Source organism: Monodelphis domestica, chromosome 2 (assembly GCF_027887165.1).
Source record: "Monodelphis domestica isolate mMonDom1 chromosome 2, mMonDom1.pri, whole genome shotgun sequence".
Lineage (NCBI taxonomy): Eukaryota > Metazoa > Chordata > Mammalia > Didelphimorphia > Didelphidae > Monodelphis > Monodelphis domestica.
Genome location: NC_077228.1, coordinates 92325585 through 92349768, shown reverse-complemented (window position 1 = coordinate 92349768; position 24184 = coordinate 92325585). Strand labels below are relative to the sequence as shown.

Here is a 24184-nt window from a genome sequence, read left to right as displayed (position 1 = left end):
GTCCTCTTATAATTTCAAACCTACAATTATATGTTCTTCAGCTTTTTACTAGGGAATATTTTTACCAGGGTCCTCTTTGAATTACACAGTCTGTTTCAGTGACTCTAGTTGCATGCTCTGTTGACTTTTTTTATTTTATATCGATGGCCATCATGCTGATTTTGTCTGTTTATTGATGTCCCCTAATAAATATAACTCATTGTCCTGTATCAGCATGGTCATAAATATTGTCCTTTGTTTTTTATTCTATTTCCTTTCTTTCATTATATCAAGGACAGTCATACTTCTTCTAGATGCCCTAGAATTTAAGTGGCAGCTGTAAGAATAAATAAGGGATTGCCTCCTCTTGCCCCCAATATTCACAATATACACAAATATTCTCCATGAACAGTGTCATTGTGATTCCTCAGAAATCACCTCACACCCACTTTCTCTAATCCTCCCTGATTTGCAACTTCATTTCTGTCTTGGTCTCATAGATATTAAAAAGTCTAAATTTTATCGGGAGATATGATAGAAAATCACCATAACCAAATGTCATTTTCATCTCTTGAAATGAGCAACATTTTCCTGAATGGCTATCTCAAACTAATTCAAGGAAAAAGTAGAAAAGCATTTAATTTGATTTACTACTTATTTTCATGCCAGTCATGGGGATATTCAAATCACATAGGCCTCATTGTGACAATTAATGGTTATCACTTCCTACCCCAGGTAAAGGTACATTAAATTTGATTGAACAATAATGCTTAGTAAGCATTGATGGTAGCTATTTAGCCAAATAAAAGTCTAAGAATAAGTCATAAAGATGAAGTATTTATTGGTATAAATACTATGGGAGTTTTCTTTTAGATATTCTAAATTAGCTTGGGAAAAATAAAGTCACAGTTCACACTCTTCAATTTGCTTAAACAATCATTTTACATTTCTATTAAATATCTCATCCTTCCATGTTTCTCTCAAAATTTCTAATAATTCACTAGATTAGGTATTTACTTTCACCTGTGACCAAAGCCTACATTACGACACAATAGCAGCCATATCAAATCGATTGTTTTCTGCATCCTTCACTCTAGTCAGGATGACCTTTGTGGATGACTCACAAACATTTACCTTGGATCCTTTAATTATTTCGATGTTTGGAATAGCAAATGTCACCTTCCTTTCCTTTGTTCTTTTCAGAGGATCATAAATTAGAAGTTGGAAAGGATCTCAGAGGTTCTCTAATCCAATACTCTCATTGTATATTTGAGGAAGCTGAGACTCAGGGAGGCTAAGTTGACCATGACTTTATATATAGATGGATGAATGGATGGATGGATAAAGCATTTATTAAATGCTTACCTTATTCAAAACTCAATATTAAGCCTAGGAAATGGAAATATAAACAGACAGAACTACTGCTTCCCTCAAGAGGCTTACCTTCTTATTGGGGAAACACATAAAGTGATAGAAGTGGAGGAAGTAGCCCAAGGTAGGAGAGAAATGAGGATGATGACCAAAGAGCAGACAAAATGATGTGGAGAAGGGCAAGAAATCCTGTGGAGGTCATGGACCTAAGAAAACAAATTTTTCTTTCACAGCGATAGCAGAAAAGGATTTTCAACTAACTCTAGAACTAGCACTCTTTCCACTATATCACTTTTATTCCTGTCAAATCCAGCTCCAAACCTCCTGCCCCTTGGGGATATTTCCTTATTAAATACATCTAGCTAAAAACACTAATAGCTATCTTTCCCCAAATTACCTGCACTTTCCATATTTCACATTGCTTAAATGAAGAAATACCATTCAGTTCTCTATCCTCTATCATGTAGCAAACTATACTTCACATAGTTAGCCCACTTTTCACTCCATTATTTTTCTTAGAAAAATAGACTGGGTACAATATGACATGTTTGGGGATTTGCCATAAACTCTTCAGCTTAGATCAACTGAATATCTTTAAAGTATCTTAAATATATCTACACAACATCGAGACAAAACAAAGCATATACATTAAAAAAAAAAGTAAAATCTTTAACTGGGATTAAAATAATTAGGAATGACATAGAATAAATGTAATCAAGTCTTCTCCATAAAGAAAGAGTCTTTGGGTGTTAAACGGTCATATATGAGTGTTGTCCCTGGAAGCAAAGGATCTGTGTATAAATTTTGCCTCTCGTTGTTACTATCCATATGGGAAAACATATTTAATCTTTGTAAACTCAGCATCTTAATATATAGACAACAGGAACTGGACTCAGTTAACTCTATATTCCATTTGCTGCTTTACCTGGCTTCAACTCCGTGGAAAAAGATATCCCCATGCCAGGAATCCACTGGTGTCCCCTCTCCCTCCATTCTGTTCCTGTTTTTCTATTTCCTTTTGTGTGTTGTCCCCTCTTTTAGATTGTAAGATCCTTGGTTTTTTTTTATTAATGGCACTTATCACAGCATCTGGGACATAGTAGGCACTTAATAAATATTTATTGGATTGGTTTGGAAGACTGGAATTCAAGTATGGGTTCAAATATATACTAGCTATGTGAATAGGGAAGGGGAATTCTCAGGTCTCAGTTACTGAGAAGGCTTTTGCTTGTAGGAGAGAAAGTTTGGTGCTTTGCTGTACCACTGTGTTGAGTCAAAAAACTTTAGTGTATTTTATCTTATTGATAACTCCTGACAATCAGCTTTTTCCTAGAGCAGGAGGTTTTCTCCATTTCTCAGTTTCCTCAGAATTTTTTCTTACAATCAAGCCAGCTTCATGAGTGATTACCTCCCTCATCTCCATATTGAGTAATACCTTGGATACTCCCATGCATAACCTTCCCCACACTGTCCTTGTTCGTTCCATAACTCATATTCTCAGTCAGAATCTGCTCCTTACACAAACTCCCTGAATATAAGCACACAGTGTTCTAGGGATGGGGGAAGGAGGAAGGGAACAAATATTTATTAGATATCGACTATGTGCCAGGTACTATACTGATAGTTTTATAAATATCTAATTTGACCCTCACAATCTTAGGAAACAGGTACTATTATGATGCCATTTGTATAGTTGAGGAAAAAGAGGCAGACATAGGTTAAGTAACTTCTTCAGAATTTTGCTAGATTTGATCTAAGTTCTTCTTGAGATTAGACCCTTTATTTCATCTACTGCATCACCTAGCTGAAGATAATCACTCCCTGAATTTACATAGACATTATGAGAGATGATAGAAATGTTTTAATTAATAGAAAATCTGACTTTTGACCCATAATGAATTTTAAATTTCAGTGTTTACATACACATGTACCTACCTATACACATGCCAATTTTTAATGTTTAAAAAGGTGTCATTTTAAGATTGTGGTTTTTTATTCAGTTCAATTCCACATGATTAAACACTTATTATAGGCACTGGATATTCAAAGAGGAAAAGAAAGTTATCTTCAAAGAACATATGTGATTATGACATTCATAATTTTGAATTAATTCTCTAGAATAATACTCAATCTCCCCATTTGTTCACTGTCATCTTTTTACCCCCGATTCCCTTCCCCCAAAAGTTCATTGAAATAAAATAAGTATTTAACAAAAATTTAACCATATCTAGTATATGCCAAGAATACTTTGATGACTCAAAGAGTGTTTATTGATAAATAATCAATAAGTTGGAATTCTTTAGACTATTTCCACATAATGAGATTAACTAGAATTTGAGAAATATATTGTTGGCCTTGATCCATGAAATCAAAATGAAGGCATAGTTGACCATCATTAAATATCCACCAGGTGCATAAAGAACACAAAAATTGTGAATTACAAAAGTCCAATAAATAGAAAAACTCATATATAGAATTTGTACTTTTTGGTGACTTTTAAAAGTTAAAAAAAAAAACATAAGTCTCAAATTTTCAAAATACTCCCCCAAAAGTTGCCATTATTCAGATTAGTAATGGAAAAACTCAGTATGTTCTATACTTTATAATAACAATAATAATTAAATATACTAAAATAATTGATAAGGAATGAACAGTAACTAGTTCTAGCATGTAATAAAACTAGAATAAATAATAAATATGAAGGATTTTTAATATAAATTCTTTATTTTTCCTATGTATTTCAAGTACATAAAGGTGTGAAAGCAAATTGTACAGCATTATTTAAGTATAGACATTAATGCTATGCAACACATTAAAACTTAAATAATTCTAAAGTAAAGCCTATATCTGTATACTATTTCTACTTCTCATTAAAGGCAAATTTGATTAAAAGCTACATGGAATATAATCATTAAACAGTTTTGAAAAAATGCCACTTAATGGCCAACTCTAAGATAATAAAATGCAGAGAATTTTCCAACATGCAAACATACCTTGTAGAAGGGATTTACTTATCTTTCATCAGTGAAATTATAAGCTTTTTAAAAGTTTTTTGAAATTATAGACTACAATGAATGAAATATTTTAAATGTAGTTATCTATAGACAGAATGACATATTTTACAACATCCCTTTCCTGTGAGAATTGTTGCCAGTTATAAGTTTTTAAATTCATCATAACAAGTTAATTTTTTTCAAATTAATAGTCAATATTATAAGTCCAGTTGGAAGATCATATCATTATGTATGAGTAAAATTAAGGGCTTTTATAGCCAAATGGCAATATCTGGTTTTTCATCTGGGAATTCATTGAAGGTAAAGGAGCGTGATCGCCTTCGAAGGTTTGTTGTTTTCAGAGGTCTTCCATTTATTAAGTCTAAATAGATGTCCGATCTCAAAAACCGTGTGTAGCTGTCTTGCTCCATAAGCCGATAAACTCTGCTTTGAGCAGCATCAAAACTGTGTATAGTGGGTTGGGAGATACTCTTAAAAATTATTTCTTTGGTGTGAAAGTCAAGGTTAACCTAGATAATGGGAAAGAAACTATTATTAATTCAGAGCTATTGATGGATTCAGTTATGAAAAAGACAAAGTTTAGTTTCTCTCTCCTTCCTTCCTCCTTTAAGTCTCTTTCCCCAAATTGTTCTCCTAAAGTTGTGACCTAGAATACCAGAGACACTAGTATAAGCTTTTCCCAAGACAAATCTTTCTTTCATGGACTATAACCTAATCCATTCAGCTCACAACATCTGTTACTTACCTATATATTAAATTGTGGGAAGAAGAAACTTTCTAATTCCATTTTGCTAAAAAATTTTGATGCCTAAAGCCAAGGAGGGTAAAAGAATAGTGCAATGTTTAGGCAAGTGATAAATAGATGAGTTGCAGCATAAAGTTTTTTTTTTTTTTTCCTAGCCCAAAACATGTCCCATGCATGAATTACAAGTCTGTTTATGGGGTAGCATTCAAGATGAAACACTAAAAAAAAGCCAACCTCAAACTAAGGCAAGTTAACTATCAATTTCCAAGAAAATGCAACCAGCCACAAAAAGGTTGTGACATGCCAGTCAGTATTCTCTGAGAGGTTAAGTGGTCAAAAGGTCCCATCCAAGCAAAAAAATGCAAATTCAATTATCCAATTAAGGATTTCAGATCCCTGTTGTGTCTTTCCAGACTATTTTCATACTCATCATAAATGTCTTTAAATTAGCATTTTAAGATGAAAGGAAAGTAATGTATGTGAGCAAACATGATACAGTAGAACACTTTCAAATCATCAACTTCAAATTCACTCAAAATGCAATTTAACTGACACTTAATACCCCCTATGTCTCAAATGTAACATATATAAAATGGAACTAATTTTCTCTTCAAATATACCCAACCCATCTTCCAAACTTCCCTTTTTCTTTAGATGCCACTTTTATCTTTCTGTTCACCCAACCTCCTAATGAGAAAAGCAAAAAGTAATTTTATATTTTGTATTTAATTTTACTGTGTAATTGATTTTGTCCTGTAGCTGTATTTTGATTTTATTCTGTAATTGATTTTGTCCTGTAACTGCTTAAGTCACGGTTCTCTGTCCCTGAAATAAGCTCAGAATTCAGCTAGTTTTTAGAGAGTTAAGTTTAGAAATTAATCCTACTCATCATTGTTCTATCATTGCCTAGAGGAATTCTGTTATCCTTAGGGATGTGGCTGAACTCCAGGGAATCTGATCTTGTGTTTTTACACCACCAAATTATTCTCCAAGGATGCTGGCTTTGATATCCAATTAAATGTGGTTCATTGACTTTTTCTTTGCAAGTGGACTCAAACAATAATACTTCTTAATTCCAAGAGGGAAAGTAGAGTCTGTTGTTAGTTCCTCATTTAAAATTTCCAATCAATCATATTGTCCCTCATGACTCAGCTATGTAAGCAATCATGTGGTTTTCAAACCCATGATATCACCTACACTGTCCCATTCTTTGTTGTATATTCTTCAAACCTATGAAAAGGAAGTTGTAGTTCAGTTAGGGGTCTTTTGGCATAAACCAAGTCAAGACACTTTTATTAATAAATTTATACCCTAATAATAAACTGTTATCTTGCTTGGAAAAACCATCCTTCAGTCTCCCTTTTTTAATCTAACATGCAGTGCTAAACTCAATCTTAACTCTTCACTCTTTCTCACCCTGATCCCTGCTCAAATTTCTCAGTGTTGTCTCCTTTCTGGTCACTCAACCATTATGAGTTTGAATCCTTACACCCACTCATTGATATTTTCAAGCAACTTATTTCTTTACCTTTTTCTCCAATTCATTCCTTACATAGAGGACACTGTAATATTCTTAAAGGATAGGTTTACTTGTCAATTCCTTGCTAAAAAAATTCCAGTGGTTACCTACTATCTCTGATATTAAATAATTCTTTTTGGTAACTTAAAACTCTCACTGTCTTGGTCCAATATATTCTGTCCAGTTTCATTCAACAAGTCCAGCCTATCTTGAAATTCCTCAAAAATAACATTATATCTATTAAACTTCTGCTTCTTCTTCATAATCTCAAGTATTTGGAACAAATCCATATTTCATCTCTCCATAACTTGAAATTGCTAATTTCCTGCAAAGATCCACTCATATGTCTCCTCTTATATGAGACCTTTCCCAATTATTCAAGATATTTGCACCCACATTCCTTTTTTATTTACTTTGAAAATATTCTAAATGTGTTCTTTCATAATACCTGAAAATGTCTCACCATTCATATGAAATCCATGATTAATAATAAATACTTTGTGACTTGCCTACATTTTTATCTTCAAACAAGGAGTAAGAGGAGAAAGAACTAATGACAGAAAATAAACCTATTCTTTAGAAGTGTCAGGATGAAAAAAAAATATTTCTCCTTCCTTTGCTCCTACCCAAACTAAAGGCTCTTATACACTTCTCAGTAAAAGAGAATACTCAGTATTTTGATCTTGATCATCTAAAACTATGAATCAGATCTCAATGGTGGCTGGGGGCAAAGGATGAATTAATGTAAGTCCTGCTGTCCTCCTCAGTGTTTTTTTCTTTGAACATGGTTAGGGAGGGAAGGTGGTGACTATAATAATAATTGCAAGCATTATATACACTTTCATGTTTTCAAAACAACTCACATACATTATTTTGTCTGATCCTCACAACAACACTGGAAGCCAGGTGCTACCGCTACTCTACTCTGTTTACATATGAAGGAAAAAGACAGACAGAAATAAAGTGACTTGACCAAAATCCCATAGCTAATATAAGAGGGAAGATTTGAACTTAGTCCTCCCTGATTCCAAGTTTAGTGTTCCATCCACTAGGCCACCTAGCCACCTATAAGTATGACTGGTATGAGAGGAGTAGATCAGCCCATATTGTCTCATATTCATTCACATACAATGTGTGTTCATATGGATATAAGTATATATGTAGATCTACTGAAAAATACAAATGCACATGCATTCGTATTTGGATAAGAACGTTTGGTATATTTGGTATGTCTATGTTTAACTATGTACTTTTTGAAAATACTAATATATAGCCACTATTACTTTAGCACAATTCTGAACTTTAGAGTAGAGTGAATGATGGCTCTATCTATTCATTTTTATCAAGTAAATTCTTGCTGATGCAACTTTTATTAACCACTTTTAGATTTTCATGACATTTCCCCCTCTTTCAATTATTTCTTATTTCTCTTCTTTCTTTCTTCCCTTTTTTACTATACCTCCTGTGGAGCATCATTCTGTATAAATTTCTCATATATTGCTTGTGCTTTATGGAACAGTTGATGGGGTTCTTGGCTTTTCTTGAAATCCTCACAGGCTGCCCAAAATTCAATGTTTTCTTCACTGAATTCAGTTTTAAGGAACCTGGTAAAAGCATCAAATCCATCTACCAATAAAGAAAAAGAAACAAAAGAGGAAAAGAATGCATCTTTCAAAGATTAAAATCATCTAAGAATTTCGCTATTTAATATTAGGGCATGAACAAAAATATTGGAAAGAAATATTTTTTCTAGACCCAGAAATTGTTTATTCAAAACTAATATAATTTCTCAACATGAGAGAAAATCCAACAATTTTTGTTTAATCAAAAATAAAGTGAGCCTGATGATTTTAAGTTTAATCTCTGTCTCTTCTCAGTAACATTTCTTTAAGGCAAAATGTGGGAGGAAAGTTTTTTTTTCTCCAGAAAATAAAAAGCAATTTGTTAAGTAATGGAGAAGGAAAAGTTTTTGTTTTTTCTCCAGAAAATAAAAAGCAATTTGTTAAGTAATGGGGAAGGTTTCTCGTGTTTTTACTTCAATGCTTCAATACTTTGAGCCAGTTAAACTCTCTGAGACCCATTTGGCCCTTCAATAAAACTGGTTTAATACTCCCTCTCCTTAAAATGACTATCTTGAGAATATATTTTTAATATTGAGGAAACATTTGAGTGATGTATCTGTAATCAAAGAGGTTTGAGTTTAAATCTGACCTTAGACACTTGATAGCTGTGTGTTGCTGGGTACATTATTTAAACTCTACCATAATTCCTTTATCTATCAAACAGAGACAAAAGTACCACTGAGAACCTGACACCTAACTATCTTTCAAATCTTAATATATAAAACTTCCTTTTTCTCCTTCCAAAGTTCATCAAAACTAGTCTTCATACTGTTTTTCATGCACAAAACTCTATTTCATATCTCAGAAACTTGACAGTGATTATCACACATGCTTACAACTAACTCTTTCCTTTACCCCTGGTTACTTAGACAATCTTCATTTTCTTCAAAATTCAACTTGAGTCATTTTCTATACTATATAATTTAAAAAATCTCCTAGGAACTAGTACCCATCTTCCCTAAAATATCTCATATTTAATTTGAGTCTATTTTGCATATGGTTAAGGAAAATAACTGAATATAGGGACAATGGAATATAGTTGCAGAATGAGTTAAAAATTTCCAGACAGTACCAATGCAATAACATTTTATTTTATTTAAATATATTTTTATGATATGGCTTTGAAGGGGTAGGGGTGAAGGAAGAGTAAAGATCTTTTGTAATTTGGAAACAAAGAAGAAGGAGGAGGAACAGGAAGGAAAGAGAGAGAGAAACAGAGAGAGAGAGAGAGAGAGAGAGAGAGAGAGAGAGAGAGAGAGAGAGAGAGAGAGAGAGAGAGAGAGAATAAAGAGAAAAGAAAAGAGGAAAATAAAAAAGAGCATCAGGAAATATTTAAAAACAGTGAAAAAAGCAAATGACAATTTAGAAGAAGAACCAGATGGCTTACTATCACATTAAATCCAATACATATACATGCAGAAAGACATCTCTCTCTCTCTGTATATTTAAAGTAAGCAATATATAATCTATTCAATTTTTATTTATGACTTTGGGCATTTTTAAATATGCAAATGTTCTCATGTATTTCATATATTTTCATACATGTCTCTTCCAATAGAAAGAAAGCTCCTTTAGGTCAGAGATGGACATTTCTCTTTTTAACTCAAGCACTTAGCACATTTCTATGGGGCACATAATAGCTGATTAATAAATGCTTCTTGATTGATATGTCTTGGAAAATAAATCAATAAGGACAGATAATATGATTGATTATAGTTATATAGTTGATTTTTGCTACAGAATTTTGTCTTTGGCCAATTGTAGTTGATATTTTGTCAATGATTTGGAAGATAGCATTTTAAATTCATAATCCTTAACTCTATTCGCATTCATTTATCAGGAGAAGTCCCTCATTGTTATCTCTTTTTTGTGTCCAATGAAAACCTTTGTCCCATAAATGGAACTCTGTTTCTTTGCACTGTTTCTGCCCCTATTCTTGACTACACTACTCCAGGATGGGCAATTTTTGATTAGCCTCATGGGACCACAGATATAGCTTATTCATTTCCTTGCACCATATCCAACAATACCCAACTGCTCAGTTTCTGAATACCTCAGCAACAACTAAAAAACAAAACAAATCAAGACATCACATAACAGAAAGAAGCAAGTGATTACTATTTTACTCAACACTTTTCTTCTCTTGTTTGATTCATGAGTAGTATAGACCACAAAATAGTGCTGCATTTGCAATAATAAAAATCTCACAATTTCCACCTCTGACAAATAAGAGCTAAAGTTGTGCAATTTTAGGAAAGTCTGAACTTGATTTTCTCTAATGTTCTTTGTACATATAAATCTATTACTTTATGTTGAGTTTTGAGATTAATTTCTTATGTTAAGCATTGTTTTTCTTTAAAGGGAGAATATGATCAGTCATTTATTATCTTACATACTTCCTGAATGGGAGTTTTCCCAACTCACCATAAATCCCTAAGTCTCAAGGGCATTTATTCTCTCTTTTTAATGATTTAAACTAAAGTGATAGTATAAGAACTTGGGATATGACCTGTTGATTTTCAAGTAATGGCTGTGTCACCTTCTACTTAATATGCCATTGTAAAGAGAATATAGATAGAATCCCACCCCCCCAGAGTTCTTTTTACCAATGAAAACCAATGAAAAAAAAATTCCTAACCCTATCCTATTAATACAGAGGCCTAAGTAGGAAATACAATTTTAAAGTATATTTTGCTTCATTTTCTGCCCCAGAATTCCTTTTTACAACTTCCTTTTGCTGGGTAAATCATCACAAATAGTTTACATCATCCCTAAATCCCCAAACTACTTTAATTTTACATTATTTTTTTTCAGAATTGGTTTCAGCCATCCTCTCCAGGCTTTAGGTGAAGCTGGGGCTTTAGAAAGATAACTGTTAACAAACAAAATACATATGCTTTGACTACTGATTTGACAGTCTCTTAAAAAGATCTGTCCAATATTTCTAGCTACAAAGACAGTTTTTTTGAAACAATGGCACATTCTTATCTGGGTTTGTTTTTTTTTTTTATGAGAACAAGAGTAAAGGAGAACACCAACTCATAAGATTTTGTTAAATCACCAAATTGAAAGTGACAACCACATCCAAAATTGAGAGGATGCAAACCCTCTACAGAATTAGAAAAAAATATAAAACTCATTCCCAAGGCTACTTCTTTGCCATCCATATAGTAATTACTCTTTTTTTCCATTGAGAACTGTACTTATTCTGCATTCTTCTTGTTGTATCTTTAGATACATGCTCTTCACTGGATCCTAGCTTATCAGTAGTTCATATACATATAAAATATACATAAATATAATAATAGCTAATATTTATAGAGCCCTACTATGTGCCAGGCATCATGCTAAGCATATTACAAAAATATCTCCTATGGTCCTCACAGCAGTACTGTGAGGTCGGTATTATTTTGATTGCATTATACATTTGAGGAAACTGAGTCAATCAGAGATTAAGTGATTTGTACAGAGTCACACAGATAGTATTTCAGGTCAGATTTTAACTCAATTCTTCCTGACTTCTGGCATAGCACTCTATGTACTCACTGTGTATTTATGTACAGTATATTATATTACACATTTATAAATTCATATATGAACATATGATATGTAGTAATTTATTATATATAAGGTAATATAGTATAATTTAATATAAAGCCACCAGAATGGTTATTTTGCATTTTGACAGATAAGAACAATTAGAAGCAAATCACAAAATTATTTGTAAATGAACCTAGTTTCAGGTTTTGAGGTTTTTTTTTTATACTGAAAGTCATTGTGAAAAATGCTCTAAGTAGGAGGGGAAATAGCTTTAGGGAACCTGGAGACTTAAGTAAAGGATTGTTCTCTGTCTCTACAGTTGCTAAAATCTGTCTAGAAGTGAAGTTCACACATTCAAATTACCATGCTGATCTCTGAAGTGGATTTCAGTAGAGAAATGGATTTGAGTTATCCCCAGCTCAGGTCTAATATAAAATGAGGAAATTGTGATTATCTCCTGTTGTGGAGGGCTAATATGTTGGAGAAGGATGTCCTGTACTTTGAAGAAAGAAGAAACTACATTGACTTTAGGTTACCTTGTTCACATACCAAAGTGACTACCCAACTCTTCAGGGTAAAATTTATTCCCCCAGTGAACTAACGAATTCTATGATATTGAAGGGGATTTGTTCATCATTACTATATGAAACTAACTCACTTTGTCATGTGTACAGCTCTGTTATAATAAATGGAGCTCTGTTATAATAAATTGAACATATTCTCATCTAAATGATCTCTATCCTATTATGGTTTTCAGAAAATAGTCTTCTACTTAAAAGAGAAATAATATTTAGGAAGAATTTCTCTGCAGGTATAGTAAAACCTTCAAAATGTCTTCTTAGAAGGCAAATAAAGGACAATGCCTCAGGCATATTATCATTAAGGAGACGCATGCTTTCAAAATGGAATAACTATGATAGTTAAGAAAACTCAAGAATTATTAATGCAAAAATATAGGAAATCAGGACCTATAATTTCACTGGAGTCTATAACTCCCAGTGAGAAAAATTCCTCAACCAAACTCATATCCATAGCTATTATTCAATGCCTAGTTTTACCAAATTATTGATAATTATTAAGTACTAATTACTTGGTAATTACTAAGAATCAAGTAACTTGACCTAAGCTCACATAGCCAGACTGTGTCAAATACCACGTTTTATAAAAACAAGGTCATTTTGACTACACTTTGGGATTTCTATCTTATATGTAGGGCTTCAATAATATCTAATATCCATTTTTGTTGTTAAGTTATTCAGGCATTTCTGACTTTTTGTGATCCCATGGACCTCAGAGCTTCCTCTACTGTCTCCTGAAGTCTATCCAAGGTCATGTTTGTTGCTTTCATGATACTATCTAACCATTGTCTCTTCTTTCATCCCCTAAATCTTTTGCCATCAATCTTTCCTAACCACTGGGTATTTCCCAACAAGTAAAGTCTCATTAGGTGGCAAAAGTATTTAAACTTTAGTTACAGTATTTGCCCTTCCAAAGAATAGTCCAAATTAATTGTTTTAAGTATTTACTGATTTGATCTCTTTTCTGTCCAAGGAATTCTCATAAGTCTCCTCTAGTATCATCACTTCAAAATGTTGATTTGTATAGTTTTTTTCTGCTTTCCTTATAGTCCATTCCTCATAGACATTCATTAATACTTGAAAAAATATGTAGATTTAACTATGCAAGTTTTTGTTGACAAGGTGATAGCTCTGCTTTTTAGTATACTGTCCAGGTTTACCATAAGTTTTCTTTCAAAGGGAATTTTTTTTAATTTCATGATTGCAGCCATAATCTGAAGTGATTATTTGGCCCAAGAATTTAAACCTGCCACTACTTCCATTTCTTCTCCTTCTATTTGCCAGGAAATGATGGAACCAGTTACAATGATCTTAGTTTTATTTTTCTAAATGTTAAACTTCAAGCCATATTTTTTGCCTACATCAAGAGGCTTTTTCATTCTTCCTCGCTTTCTGCCATCAGAATGGTATCTTCTGCATATCTGAGATTATTGGTGTTTCTCCCAGCAGCCTTACTTCTGGCTTTTGATTCATCTAGCCTGGCATTACACATTATTTACTCTGGATAGAAGTTAAATAAATAAGGTGACAATATACAGTCTTGTGGTTCTCTTTTCCCTATTTAAGCCAGTTATTTTGTGTTCTGGTTCTAACTGTTGCTGACCACATACTAGTTCTCCAGTAGTCAAGTATGATGATGTAGTCTTCTCTTCTCTTTGAGAATTTTCCATATTTTATTATAATACACATATTCAAATGTTTTAAAGTAATCAATGAAGCAAAAGTAACTATTATTTTCTGTAACTCCATTGCTTTCTCTATAATACAAAATACTGACAATTTGGTCTTTAGTTCCACTACCTCTTTGAAAACCAACTTGCTCTTCTGGAAACAGTTGGTTCCCATATTGTGGGAGCCTAGCTTTCAGAATCTTAAGCATAACCTTTCTGGTGTGAAATTAGTTAAACTGTCAGGTGATTTGAACATTTTTTGGCCTTGTTCTTCTTTAGGATAGGTAAATAAACTGATCTTTTTCAGTTCAGTGTCTACTAATGAATTTTCCAAATTTGCTGGAATATTGAGTACAACATTTTGCCAACATAATATTTTAGTATTTTAAATAACTAAGCTAAAATTCCATCACCCCACTAGCCTTATTTTTGGCAAATGTTTCCTAAGAACTACTAAACTTCATTTTTTGAGATATCTGACTTTAAATTAGTAATACCATGGTGATTATTGGTGATTTAAAATATTTTTGTATAGATTTGTGTATTCTTGTCTCCTCTTTAAAATCTCTTCTGCTTTAGTTTATTCCCTACCATTTTTGTCTTTTATCATGTCCATTTTTGCAAGAAATATTTCCTTGATATCTCTTATTTTCTTGATGAGATTTATTGTCTTTCTCACTCTTTTGTTTTCTTCTATTTCCTTCCATTGATAATGTTAGAAAACCTTATTTCTCCCCGCTGTTCTCTGGAATTTTGCATTCAGTTTTGTTTATCTTCTCTTTCTCCTTTATCTCCTCATTTCTAAAACAGTGCTATGCATAGCATATGGAGGGGAATCCTGTGTCAATTGAAGAGAATAAAATTTTGAGGCATTATATAAATCCAACAAATTGTATAAATCCAAAAATTGGAAGGTGTCCCTTGAACAATCTTTTAACAACAAAAGTGAATTCTTAAAGAGAAATTCTTCTATTTTATATATATATATTATATATATATATTTAACTTAAAAATAAATATGCTCAGCTGAGCAAGATCCTCTTGGTATATAAATTGCCTTACCTCTTCATTCTTTGCCCCCACTGCTTTAGGTTGTGTTAGCCACTATTGGTGGCTGCATTATCATTACCCTGAGGCAGTAACTTACTAAATGGTACTTCAGAGGTCTGCAAAAAGTAATATATCTGCCAGAAGTGCCTGCCATAACCCAGAACTAGTTTCTACCCTGGGAGAAGCTGGCTCAATGTATCATACAAATATGAGATACATGTAATTGTATGTTTCTAAATTGAAACTTGGGCATCTGTTGTTTCAATTTCTGTTGCCAAAGAAACAAGAGTTAGGAGATCCTGCAGGGTAACTCAGTCAACTCTACACTAGATTATAGTGTTGTTACTCTAAGATTTGAATCAAGAGCTCTGATCCTGCCAAGGAAAGGAACAGGCCCTTCTGACCCAATGCTGTCTTTATGCACACCATTTACAGCTTCATCTAAACTTTAATTTTTAATATTATAGAGAGGTTTGTAGTGAACTGTTTGTTGTGAATAAAATCAAGTCAAGATCATGTTTTCCCAGGGACACTGAAGTCCCAGATCTTAGATAAAATACAAAACCCAAAATAAGGAAATTAAATACGTAAAAGACAGAAGGTTAAAAGTTTAAGAAGTACTCATCTTCTTATGTAAAAGAGGAACATGAACTTCCTTCTCTAGCCAACACTAGTCATAATGAAGGTGGATAATAATGATTACTAGCATGTCATGGAAATTTTTTTACTATGAACAAATTACATGTTCTGCTCAGGTTCTCTCTATGATAAGTTGTTTTCAGAATCAGGTAAAAGAAAATCAATCATAGATTGTGTATGCATATATATATATATATACATATATATATATATATATATGCTTTGAGAAGAGAAATAGAGAGAATGGAAATTAGAAATCTTTTGGAATGAAAGGGAGCCAGGCAAGAATAGTGAGCTTAAATCTTGGCTCTTTTGCTTATGTTTATGTAGCTTTGGGCAAGTCACTCAAGTTTTTTGAAGTTGCTTCTTCAAGTAAAAACAAGGGGTACAATTAATTGTACAATTTAACTGAGAGCTTTGTTGTGAATATAAATTCAAATTTTCACATAAAGTATTATACAAGTATGAGTTATTATTCTTTCAGCAAGTAGATAAAATGCATTAATCCAGGGGTATGAAACTAATAGAAATGGGTCCAGAAAAGCATGCATAAGAATCTCTGTAGCTGTGTACTAGTTTAGAAAGTCATTTATTACTATTATCTAGAGTCTATCATATATTACATTTATCTAGATTCTATCATATTTTTATTTTGTTAAATGCTTAGCAATCATACCTTTATCTGATTCAGCCTATAATCTGGAATGTTGTGGGCTGTGTCTGACATCTCTGTGCTTGAGCAACTTTTTTTAGGGATATTTCATCTTTACCTTTACATAATACAACCTATAGTAATTCAACCAAAGACTTACTGTGATGACTCTGAGTAGGTTCTTAAATTGTTCATAGAGCCCAAGTTCTAGTGTATGTCAACATAATGAAAATGAGAGCAACAGATTTCAAAAAGGGACCAAAATCTAAATTTGGCTTCATTCATTCTACAATGAGGTTCATAATACTAGGAATGCCTACTCACACCTCTTTTGGGAAGAAAGACAGTCTTAAAGGATAATAGGAGAGATAATAGGATAATAAAATATCCTAATGATAATAGGATAATTAGGACAGCCTAATGTTAATAAAATAATAGAGAAATAGAAAGGGACCTCATTGGTTATCTAGTCTTTATGTCTTATTTTACATATTAGGAAACTAAGGTCCAAGAATATTAAATGCTTCTCCAACTGCCTCTTGAATATCTCAAACTGGATATCACATGGACATCCTAAAATCAACATGTACAATACGTAACTCATCATCCTTTTCCTTCTCCTTATTCCCAGCTATCCTCCACCCTCCAAAATTTCTCAATTAACATTTATTAATGTTTTATTATTACTGTCAAAGTAACACTCTCTATCTTACCCCTACCCCCAATTCCTAATGCCTTCCCCCATCTAGACTGCCTTTACCTATTTTGAATATAGCTTGAAGATTCCTAGATCTTTACATGTTTCACACCTACCCCAAAACATTAGGAAGCAAATTCCTGAAGGCAGGGACTGTTTTTGCCTTTCTTTGTTTGCTAAGTGCTCAACACTTAGTGCCTAGTAAATGCATATTTAATAAATGCACATTGATTTACCGCTTAATTTGCCTGAGATTGTTATATTGACAGTGACAGAAAGATAATTTCAAGCTAGGTTGCCTAATTCCACAGCCAGGACTCTAAGAAAATGAGCAGGTATTTATCAAGCAAATGGAAGATAATTATTTCATTTACTTAGGGGATAAAGGTGTTCCACATATAGCTACTTCTTTCCTCGAGGAAGATTTTAAACCCGATTTAGATACAACTTCATCTCTGATTTAGATGGTATATTCTAGGGAGTAGCCTAAGTATATAGAGTTTAAATTATTTTTTTTTCATCTTAACAGAGCCAATTATGTCTAAGGTAGAATTTTTAACCCATATTTTCCACTTGGACCATAACTTGTCAATCAATTGATAAGAACTTATGTGCTAGGCACTATGCTAAAGAATGGGGAACAAAGAAAGGCAAAAATACGTTGTGCTCTCATAGAAAAGGTAATTAGCAAACAAAAATTTACGTACAAAATATAAATGTTTGTATGTATTTCTTAACCCTGTAAGGAAAAGGTATTTGGGTTACATGATATGGAAGGTAAATTCAAGTTCAAGCCATTCATGATCCTGTTGTATTCATTGCTTATTTGTTTCTTTGCTAGATAAAGAAAGGAAAAGGAGGAGACTTTCAATTTAGGCTATGCAGTTCATAGAATGTTTGGTAGGGAAAAGAATTGAAAGAAATGATAATAATAAATTATTTTTGTACTATATACACATATATGCATAATAAATATAACTTTTCCCAGTTAGTTGAAAAATACTCAAAATGCATTTATGATCTCAGCAGTTTGTATGTTCTAACAAAGTTGATCTTATTCCTTGCTCAATACCCTCCTTTTGAGATTATCTCCAGTTTGCCCTTTATATACTCTCTATGTACATAGTTTTGTAAGCTGTCTCCCTGACTAGAATGTGAACTTTTTGAAAAGAGGGATTGGTTTTCCTTCCTCTCATTCCCATTGCATAGCACAGCTGCCCATTCTGTCTTGTCCATGTCTTTCTCTATATCCACCAAATGTGCTGGGGGAGTTCTTCAATTTCTCCTGATATTTCAAATATTCCATTTGAACCCTTGGATTATGTATGCATCAGCCTTGTTCTTCCCTTTGATCAGGTGATCTTTTTTGGTCATGGTTTTCTTCATGACAGCTTTTGCTCCAATTTTCCTTTGAAGTTTTTATTCTTTATTTATTCAGCCTGTTCACATAATCACACTTCAGGAACTTCTCAGCTACCTTCTGAGGGATACTCATTTGTATTTTTCCATAACTCATGTTCTTTGACATATAAATACAATGAGAATATTAGACAAAGCTTTGCCTATAGTCAGAAAAACCCAAAACACTTACTGGCCATGTCAGCTTTGGCAAATGACAATTTCTCTGAGTTTGAATTTCCTCATCTATAAAATGAGAGTCCTGAATTAAATAAATGTTCTCTGAAGCCCCTTGCAACTCTAGTTCCATGATTCCCTATTGCTATTGATCCCACTGATACTGTTATTATGTAAAAATGGATTCAATTAATCTGAATAAAGCCAGACACTATCATTTCCTAACCATGGGACCATGACCACTTGAGGCCCTTTAAACTTTGTAGCTCCCAATTCCTTCAATTATAAAATAGGGAGAAAATAAGATAATATTTAGAGTGGCTACTTCTTGGGTTTTTTTTTTATGTAGATACCATTTGTAGATGGATAGATAGATAGACAGACAGACAGACAGATAGATAGATAGATGGATAGATAGATAGAAATATAGATAGATAGATAGATAGATAGATAGATAGATAGATAGATAGATAGATAAATAAAGCAAGTCTTAAAATGCTGCATGCATGTAAACTGCTGCTGCTTATTTTTTTACCCCTCTTCCTCATCCTACTTAAAGAAATTATCAGATTCAATGACCTATGTAAAATTAGAGTGCAGATTACCACTATTGTGTTACCAAACTGCTAAGTTAGAGTAGTTTGAAAAAATATTTGGTTAACTCATCCTAAATGTTTCTGACAATTTCAGTATTTCCCTTTTTTCTTATTACTGCATAGTCTTTTCTATAATGTATATCAACCCCACCCCCACTTACTGTAAACCACTATTTCCTTGTTCATCATTCAAGTAATTTCACCTATCTAGTTCCATCTTTAGATAATATTCTCTGCTTCTTCAAAATTATCCTTTAATTATGCTTGTTACTTTTTAAAAATGGAAGATTTATGTGAGAAGAGTTAATACAATGAACATTTTGAGAGCCATTGCATTATTTTTATTAATACAACTAACTTTGTTGTAGACTCTTACATGATTAAGATCACTCACTAAAATCCTGATATAGTTTGTGACATTTCACTCATTAACACTTTGGGAAACATACTTCACCAAATAAATTTTCTCATTATTTAAAGCAGAATGGCTTTTAATTATTTCTTGTTATATTTTTTCATATTTAGGGGAAAAAGGTGATATCAATATTGCTACCATCATGGTACACTTCAAATGGAAGGAAACAAATCAATACTTCATTTTAATAGTCAATAGTCCATAGTATTCTTAGACTCTTCGGTAGAAAAAAACTTACAGTGCTCTAAATGACCAATCATACTTAATTTAGAAACTGCAATATCTGTTTAATTACAAACATATTTTGTATTATTTTCCATTATGGAATGATAGTGTTAAGTTAGAAAAAAATACTACCAACCTTTATGGGATAGCAGTTTATCAAATGATTCACCCCATTTCACTGCTTCTTCAGGGGAGACACTGTTCAAGAAATGAAATACTCTTTGATCAAGTGCATATTTAGTAGCCTTATGGAGATTCACTTAACATATGCTATCTGCCAGAGAGCTCTTTGTCTTGTTTCAGAAGGTGTCTGATTAGATTACTTCATAATGGAAGCTTTCTTTCCACTGGAGTCTTCAGAAATGTTTGGTCTAATTTCTTCCGACATTTTGCCTTTCAAATAATGGAATCTTTTAAATTAAAAATATTATTTCCAATTTTTTTCATAAGTTGTTTGCATTGTTAGAGTCTTTATGGAGCAATTAACCAGAAGTTGTGTTGAAAAGCAAATAAATTGGGTCATCCAACTTTTGAAATGCTAAAAATTACATAAACAACATTTTTGCAGAGGCAAGTTGAGTTGCATTTTCTTTCAAGTAGTTATCCCAATTTACCTCCATTTGGTGAATTTGATTTATTGACTTGTTAAGGGGATAGGAAGTTTGCCTAGTAAACTTTCAGAAGAATGATAAATTATTACTTTTTACATTTTAATTTGAATATTAAATTTATTATTACCAATATTTTAATAGCTTGTGACATAGTAAGAAACATTGTTCTTTTACATAATCAATCTTTGATAATTTGATAATATATTTAATTTCATAAGATAGTTTGCTCTTTTGTTACCAATATTTAAAAAACTAAAAAATTAGAAAGGACTGTTTTGAAATAGTTATTGTATTTTTTAGAGAAAATTTTAGTAAACCTTAAAGTTAACAAGGTATTCATGTCTTTAACTATCTCTTACAAAATCAAGCACAATTTTCAAGGCTTAAAGACAAATGACTTACTTTTTAGTTATTAGACAGAATCATGAGATCTTTATTCCTTTTTGTAGATAAAAAATCAAAAGGCATAAGTTAAAATATAGAAAGCTACACAGGTTTTAAATGTTAATAATACATAGTGATATTTAACTTATTTGCCCAAAACCTTTTTGTTCTGATATTTCAGTTTTTAATCATGTTTTTTGAAATGTTTGTAGCTTTTGGAAATAAATAACCCCTATCCCTTAAAGAATAATACAATTGCTAAAAACAATGAGATTCTTAATTTTAATTTGAAATTTAAATATGTAGTAAATCTATTGCCAAAGTAAGATAAAAAACATAGACAGCTTTGGGGGTGGGTTTCAAATCCAAAATAGTCACCTTATGCTTTTGGGCAAGTTCCCAGATCTCCCAAGGTTGACATCATCATGGAATTCAGGTTTCTGCACAAGAAGGCTCAGCCTATTTCTCTTTTCCTTACCTCTGTAATGGAACATAAGCTGCATTTTAAAAAGAGCAACAATTGTGAAATCTCACTCTCTATCCAATAATGCTCTTAGGGATAATTTCTTCCTCCATTTATGATGTTATTATTCATTTTTGTCCCTCAGATAGAGATAAGTATCTACATATTGAAACAATTTTTAAAGTATATCTGCCCTGCTCTTTTTCATTCTTGACAAGATTAGGGGGGGAAAATAAGCACAGACAATAATGATAAAATAAAACAGTCGTCAAATCTATTTTTCCCAAAAGGATATCATCTTTTCCTTTGATAAATATGAGGGAGAGCAATATGGCCCTGTTTCCTTTAGTGTTCTTACTCTAAATTTCACAGGATGATGAATTGTCAAAAAAAACCAAAACAACTTTTCTTTTGGAGTCCTTCATGAACCACTTACTTTTTCCATTTTTTCTCCTTTTGGATTTAAAATTTTCCTATTACCTTTGCATAGAAATGGTTTTGTGATTATTTCTCTACCTTAACACCTCAATCAATCTAGATATAGCAGCACATTTCAAATAGTAATATTTCAACATAATCATGTTTTAAGTTCCTATTCACCAATTACCTAAAAAATACTTCACCTGTTTTTTATGTCTTTGTTTGATGCTTCTTTCCCTATTGCGTGAATCACCTTGTAGAAAGTTTTTTCCTTTGGGTCTGACATATTTAGATGAGAAAAGAAAACCAATGGCTTCTCCATCTTCCTTCTCCAAAGTGAAGAGGTTTTTCAGTTGGAACCTGAAACAGTTTGCTTGCAGAATCTGAATCCTTCATTGTCACACATGGAGATCACAAATCTGTTTACCTCCCAAAGGTTCCAAAATGAGGCAAAAGTAAGAAGCCGTGCCCAGCACTTCTACAAACATGTAGCACTTTGAAATCCAACTCTGTTCTGAGTCGTTTAAGGAAATGATACTACGCATTTACAAAATGATTGTTGGCCACTAAGATAAAGAGTGCACTTACCACAGTGCAACTTCTGCTTACTGTTTTCACAATCGAAATGAGCCTTTCAGCTCAAACTGACAGTCATTTCCGACAGGAACTTTTTTAGAAAAAACAATAATGTAAACTTTTTCAAGTAGGAATTTATTGCAGAATCCTGAATTAGTTGGTAAAAAATATATATTTTGGATTGTTAATACTTTTTTTGCCCCCTGTTCACACACATATACTGTTGCTCTTATATAATGCCAAATTTGAGTTTTAGGATAATGAAACAGCTTATATTGCATTCAAAAAAAGATAAAAAATTTAAAAGTGGTAAAAATTAATTATAGAATATTGCTAGAAAGAACCATAGATAAGATCTTATCCAACTCCTATTCTGTAGATCAGGAAATTGAGATCCTGACAGGGAAAGTGATGACCCAGGTCATATTTCTCATTACTAATCATGATAGAACCAAATCTTGACACTCTATAATGAATTTGAGGTTTGGGGTTCAATTGAGTCACCACTTCTCAGGCAGCAACTCTGAAGAACTTTTAGGAAAAGTCCAGTTGAAAATCTTATACAATAAAAGAAAGATATTATACATTTCTATAGGAAGATTATATATTTATTTTTTTAAACCCTTACTTTCCATCTTAGAATAAATTCCATATATTCATTGAAAAACAGAAGAGGGATAAGGATTAAGCAAGGGGAGTTCATTGTGACCCAGGGTCACAAACAAGGAAATGTCTGAGGTCACTTGAACCCAGGACCTCTTATCCCTGGACCTGGCTCTCAATCCACTCATATACTCAATATACTCACTCAATACCTAGCTGCCCGGGTAGACTTGGATGCATGTGAACCTTCATATAGCTCATATCAAGTTTGGTGGATATCAATCAAATTATGTATATATAAATTAATAATAGCAAAATAAAACATAATTTTTCATGCCTGTAAAGTGAAAAGTAGATTACAAATATTTACATTTTTTTGGAGGATGAAGGGGCTTGTTTATTTCGAATAGTCTTGTAGGCTACCCCATCTAGACCATGTAGATAAGAGAGAACATAGTGAACAATTATTATATATCTGTTAATTGAAAAAGAGGACCAGAATCAGGTATTGGTGTGCTCTCTGTCTGGAAGCCAGAAGAAAAAAGGTGCACCAGAATCATCAAATACTATTAATCAAAGAGAGGAATTCAGAACGTAGTCTTCCCTGTTTTTGCCTCCCAGGATTTTGTTGTTGTTTAGTCAGGGCAAACCATCTTTCTAAAATTTCTATTGATACTAGCCCGTTTTCTGCAGGTTGGGGTATAAAATTACATTTTTTTTTTACTTCAGTGTGTATGAGATCTGAGAGTCATTTAACAATATTGCTCCATTTTAAGGAATAACTTATATTTGAGTTATACATTTATTTCAAGCTATAAAAATATATTTATTAGCTATGCAATGTTAACTGAAAGTTGAGGATGTTTTATGTCAGTTTTCTCACTGTTAAAATCCTATGAGGTATAATGATGCTAATACAAGAGGCCTCATCAAAATATTTATTCACTTCCTGTTCTTGGTCCAATTTAAAAAAAAAAAGCACTTTCCTTCCAAAATGATAAGCTTGCTTTAGAGGAAATTTTATATAATATATATTTATATGATATATATATTTATCTTTTATATTTATCTTTATATATTCATATAAATTTAAAATATATATATATATATATAGGGGTGTATGGGGTGCTCAGGGAGGAGTAATATCTTTGGTATGGAGGGCTTGTCGTGCCTTCCTAGGGCAGCTCTCCAGCCTCTGACCCTCACCTGACACCCAGCTCTCACTTGTGGCTCCCAGTAG

General features: G+C 32.5%; 1 protein-coding gene across 1 annotated transcript; it reads right to left on the bottom strand.

The window, feature by feature from the left end:
- Positions 1–4053: 4053 nt before the first annotated feature.
- RGS18 (regulator of G protein signaling 18) lies at positions 4054–22379 on the bottom strand. The gene is made up of 5 exons (XM_001376519.5): positions 21969–22379; positions 21261–21362; positions 20024–20085; positions 8088–8254; positions 4054–4873 (listed from the first exon to the last, which is right to left on the bottom strand). Exons 1-5 carry the CDS (start codon positions 22085–22087, stop codon positions 4616–4618), a joined length of 708 nt encoding a protein of 235 aa, XP_001376556.2. The 5' UTR covers positions 22088–22379; the 3' UTR covers positions 4054–4615.
- Positions 22380–24184: the final 1805 nt, after the last annotated feature.

Bases quoted from the DNA above. Each gene is read 5' to 3' on its own strand.
- RGS18 (XM_001376519.5), bottom strand. From the start codon at position 22,087: ATGGAGAAGCCATTGGTTTTCTTTTCTCATCTAAATATGTCAGACCCA. The intron at 21,363-21,968 runs GTGAAGTATTTT...GTTCCATTACAG, and splicing joins AACAAAGACATAAAAAACAG to AGGTAAGGAAAAGAGAAATA. The intron at 8,255-20,023 runs GTTGGTAGTATT...CTTTATTGGTAG, and splicing joins TAAACTGCTATCCCATAAAG to ATGGATTTGATGCTTTTACC.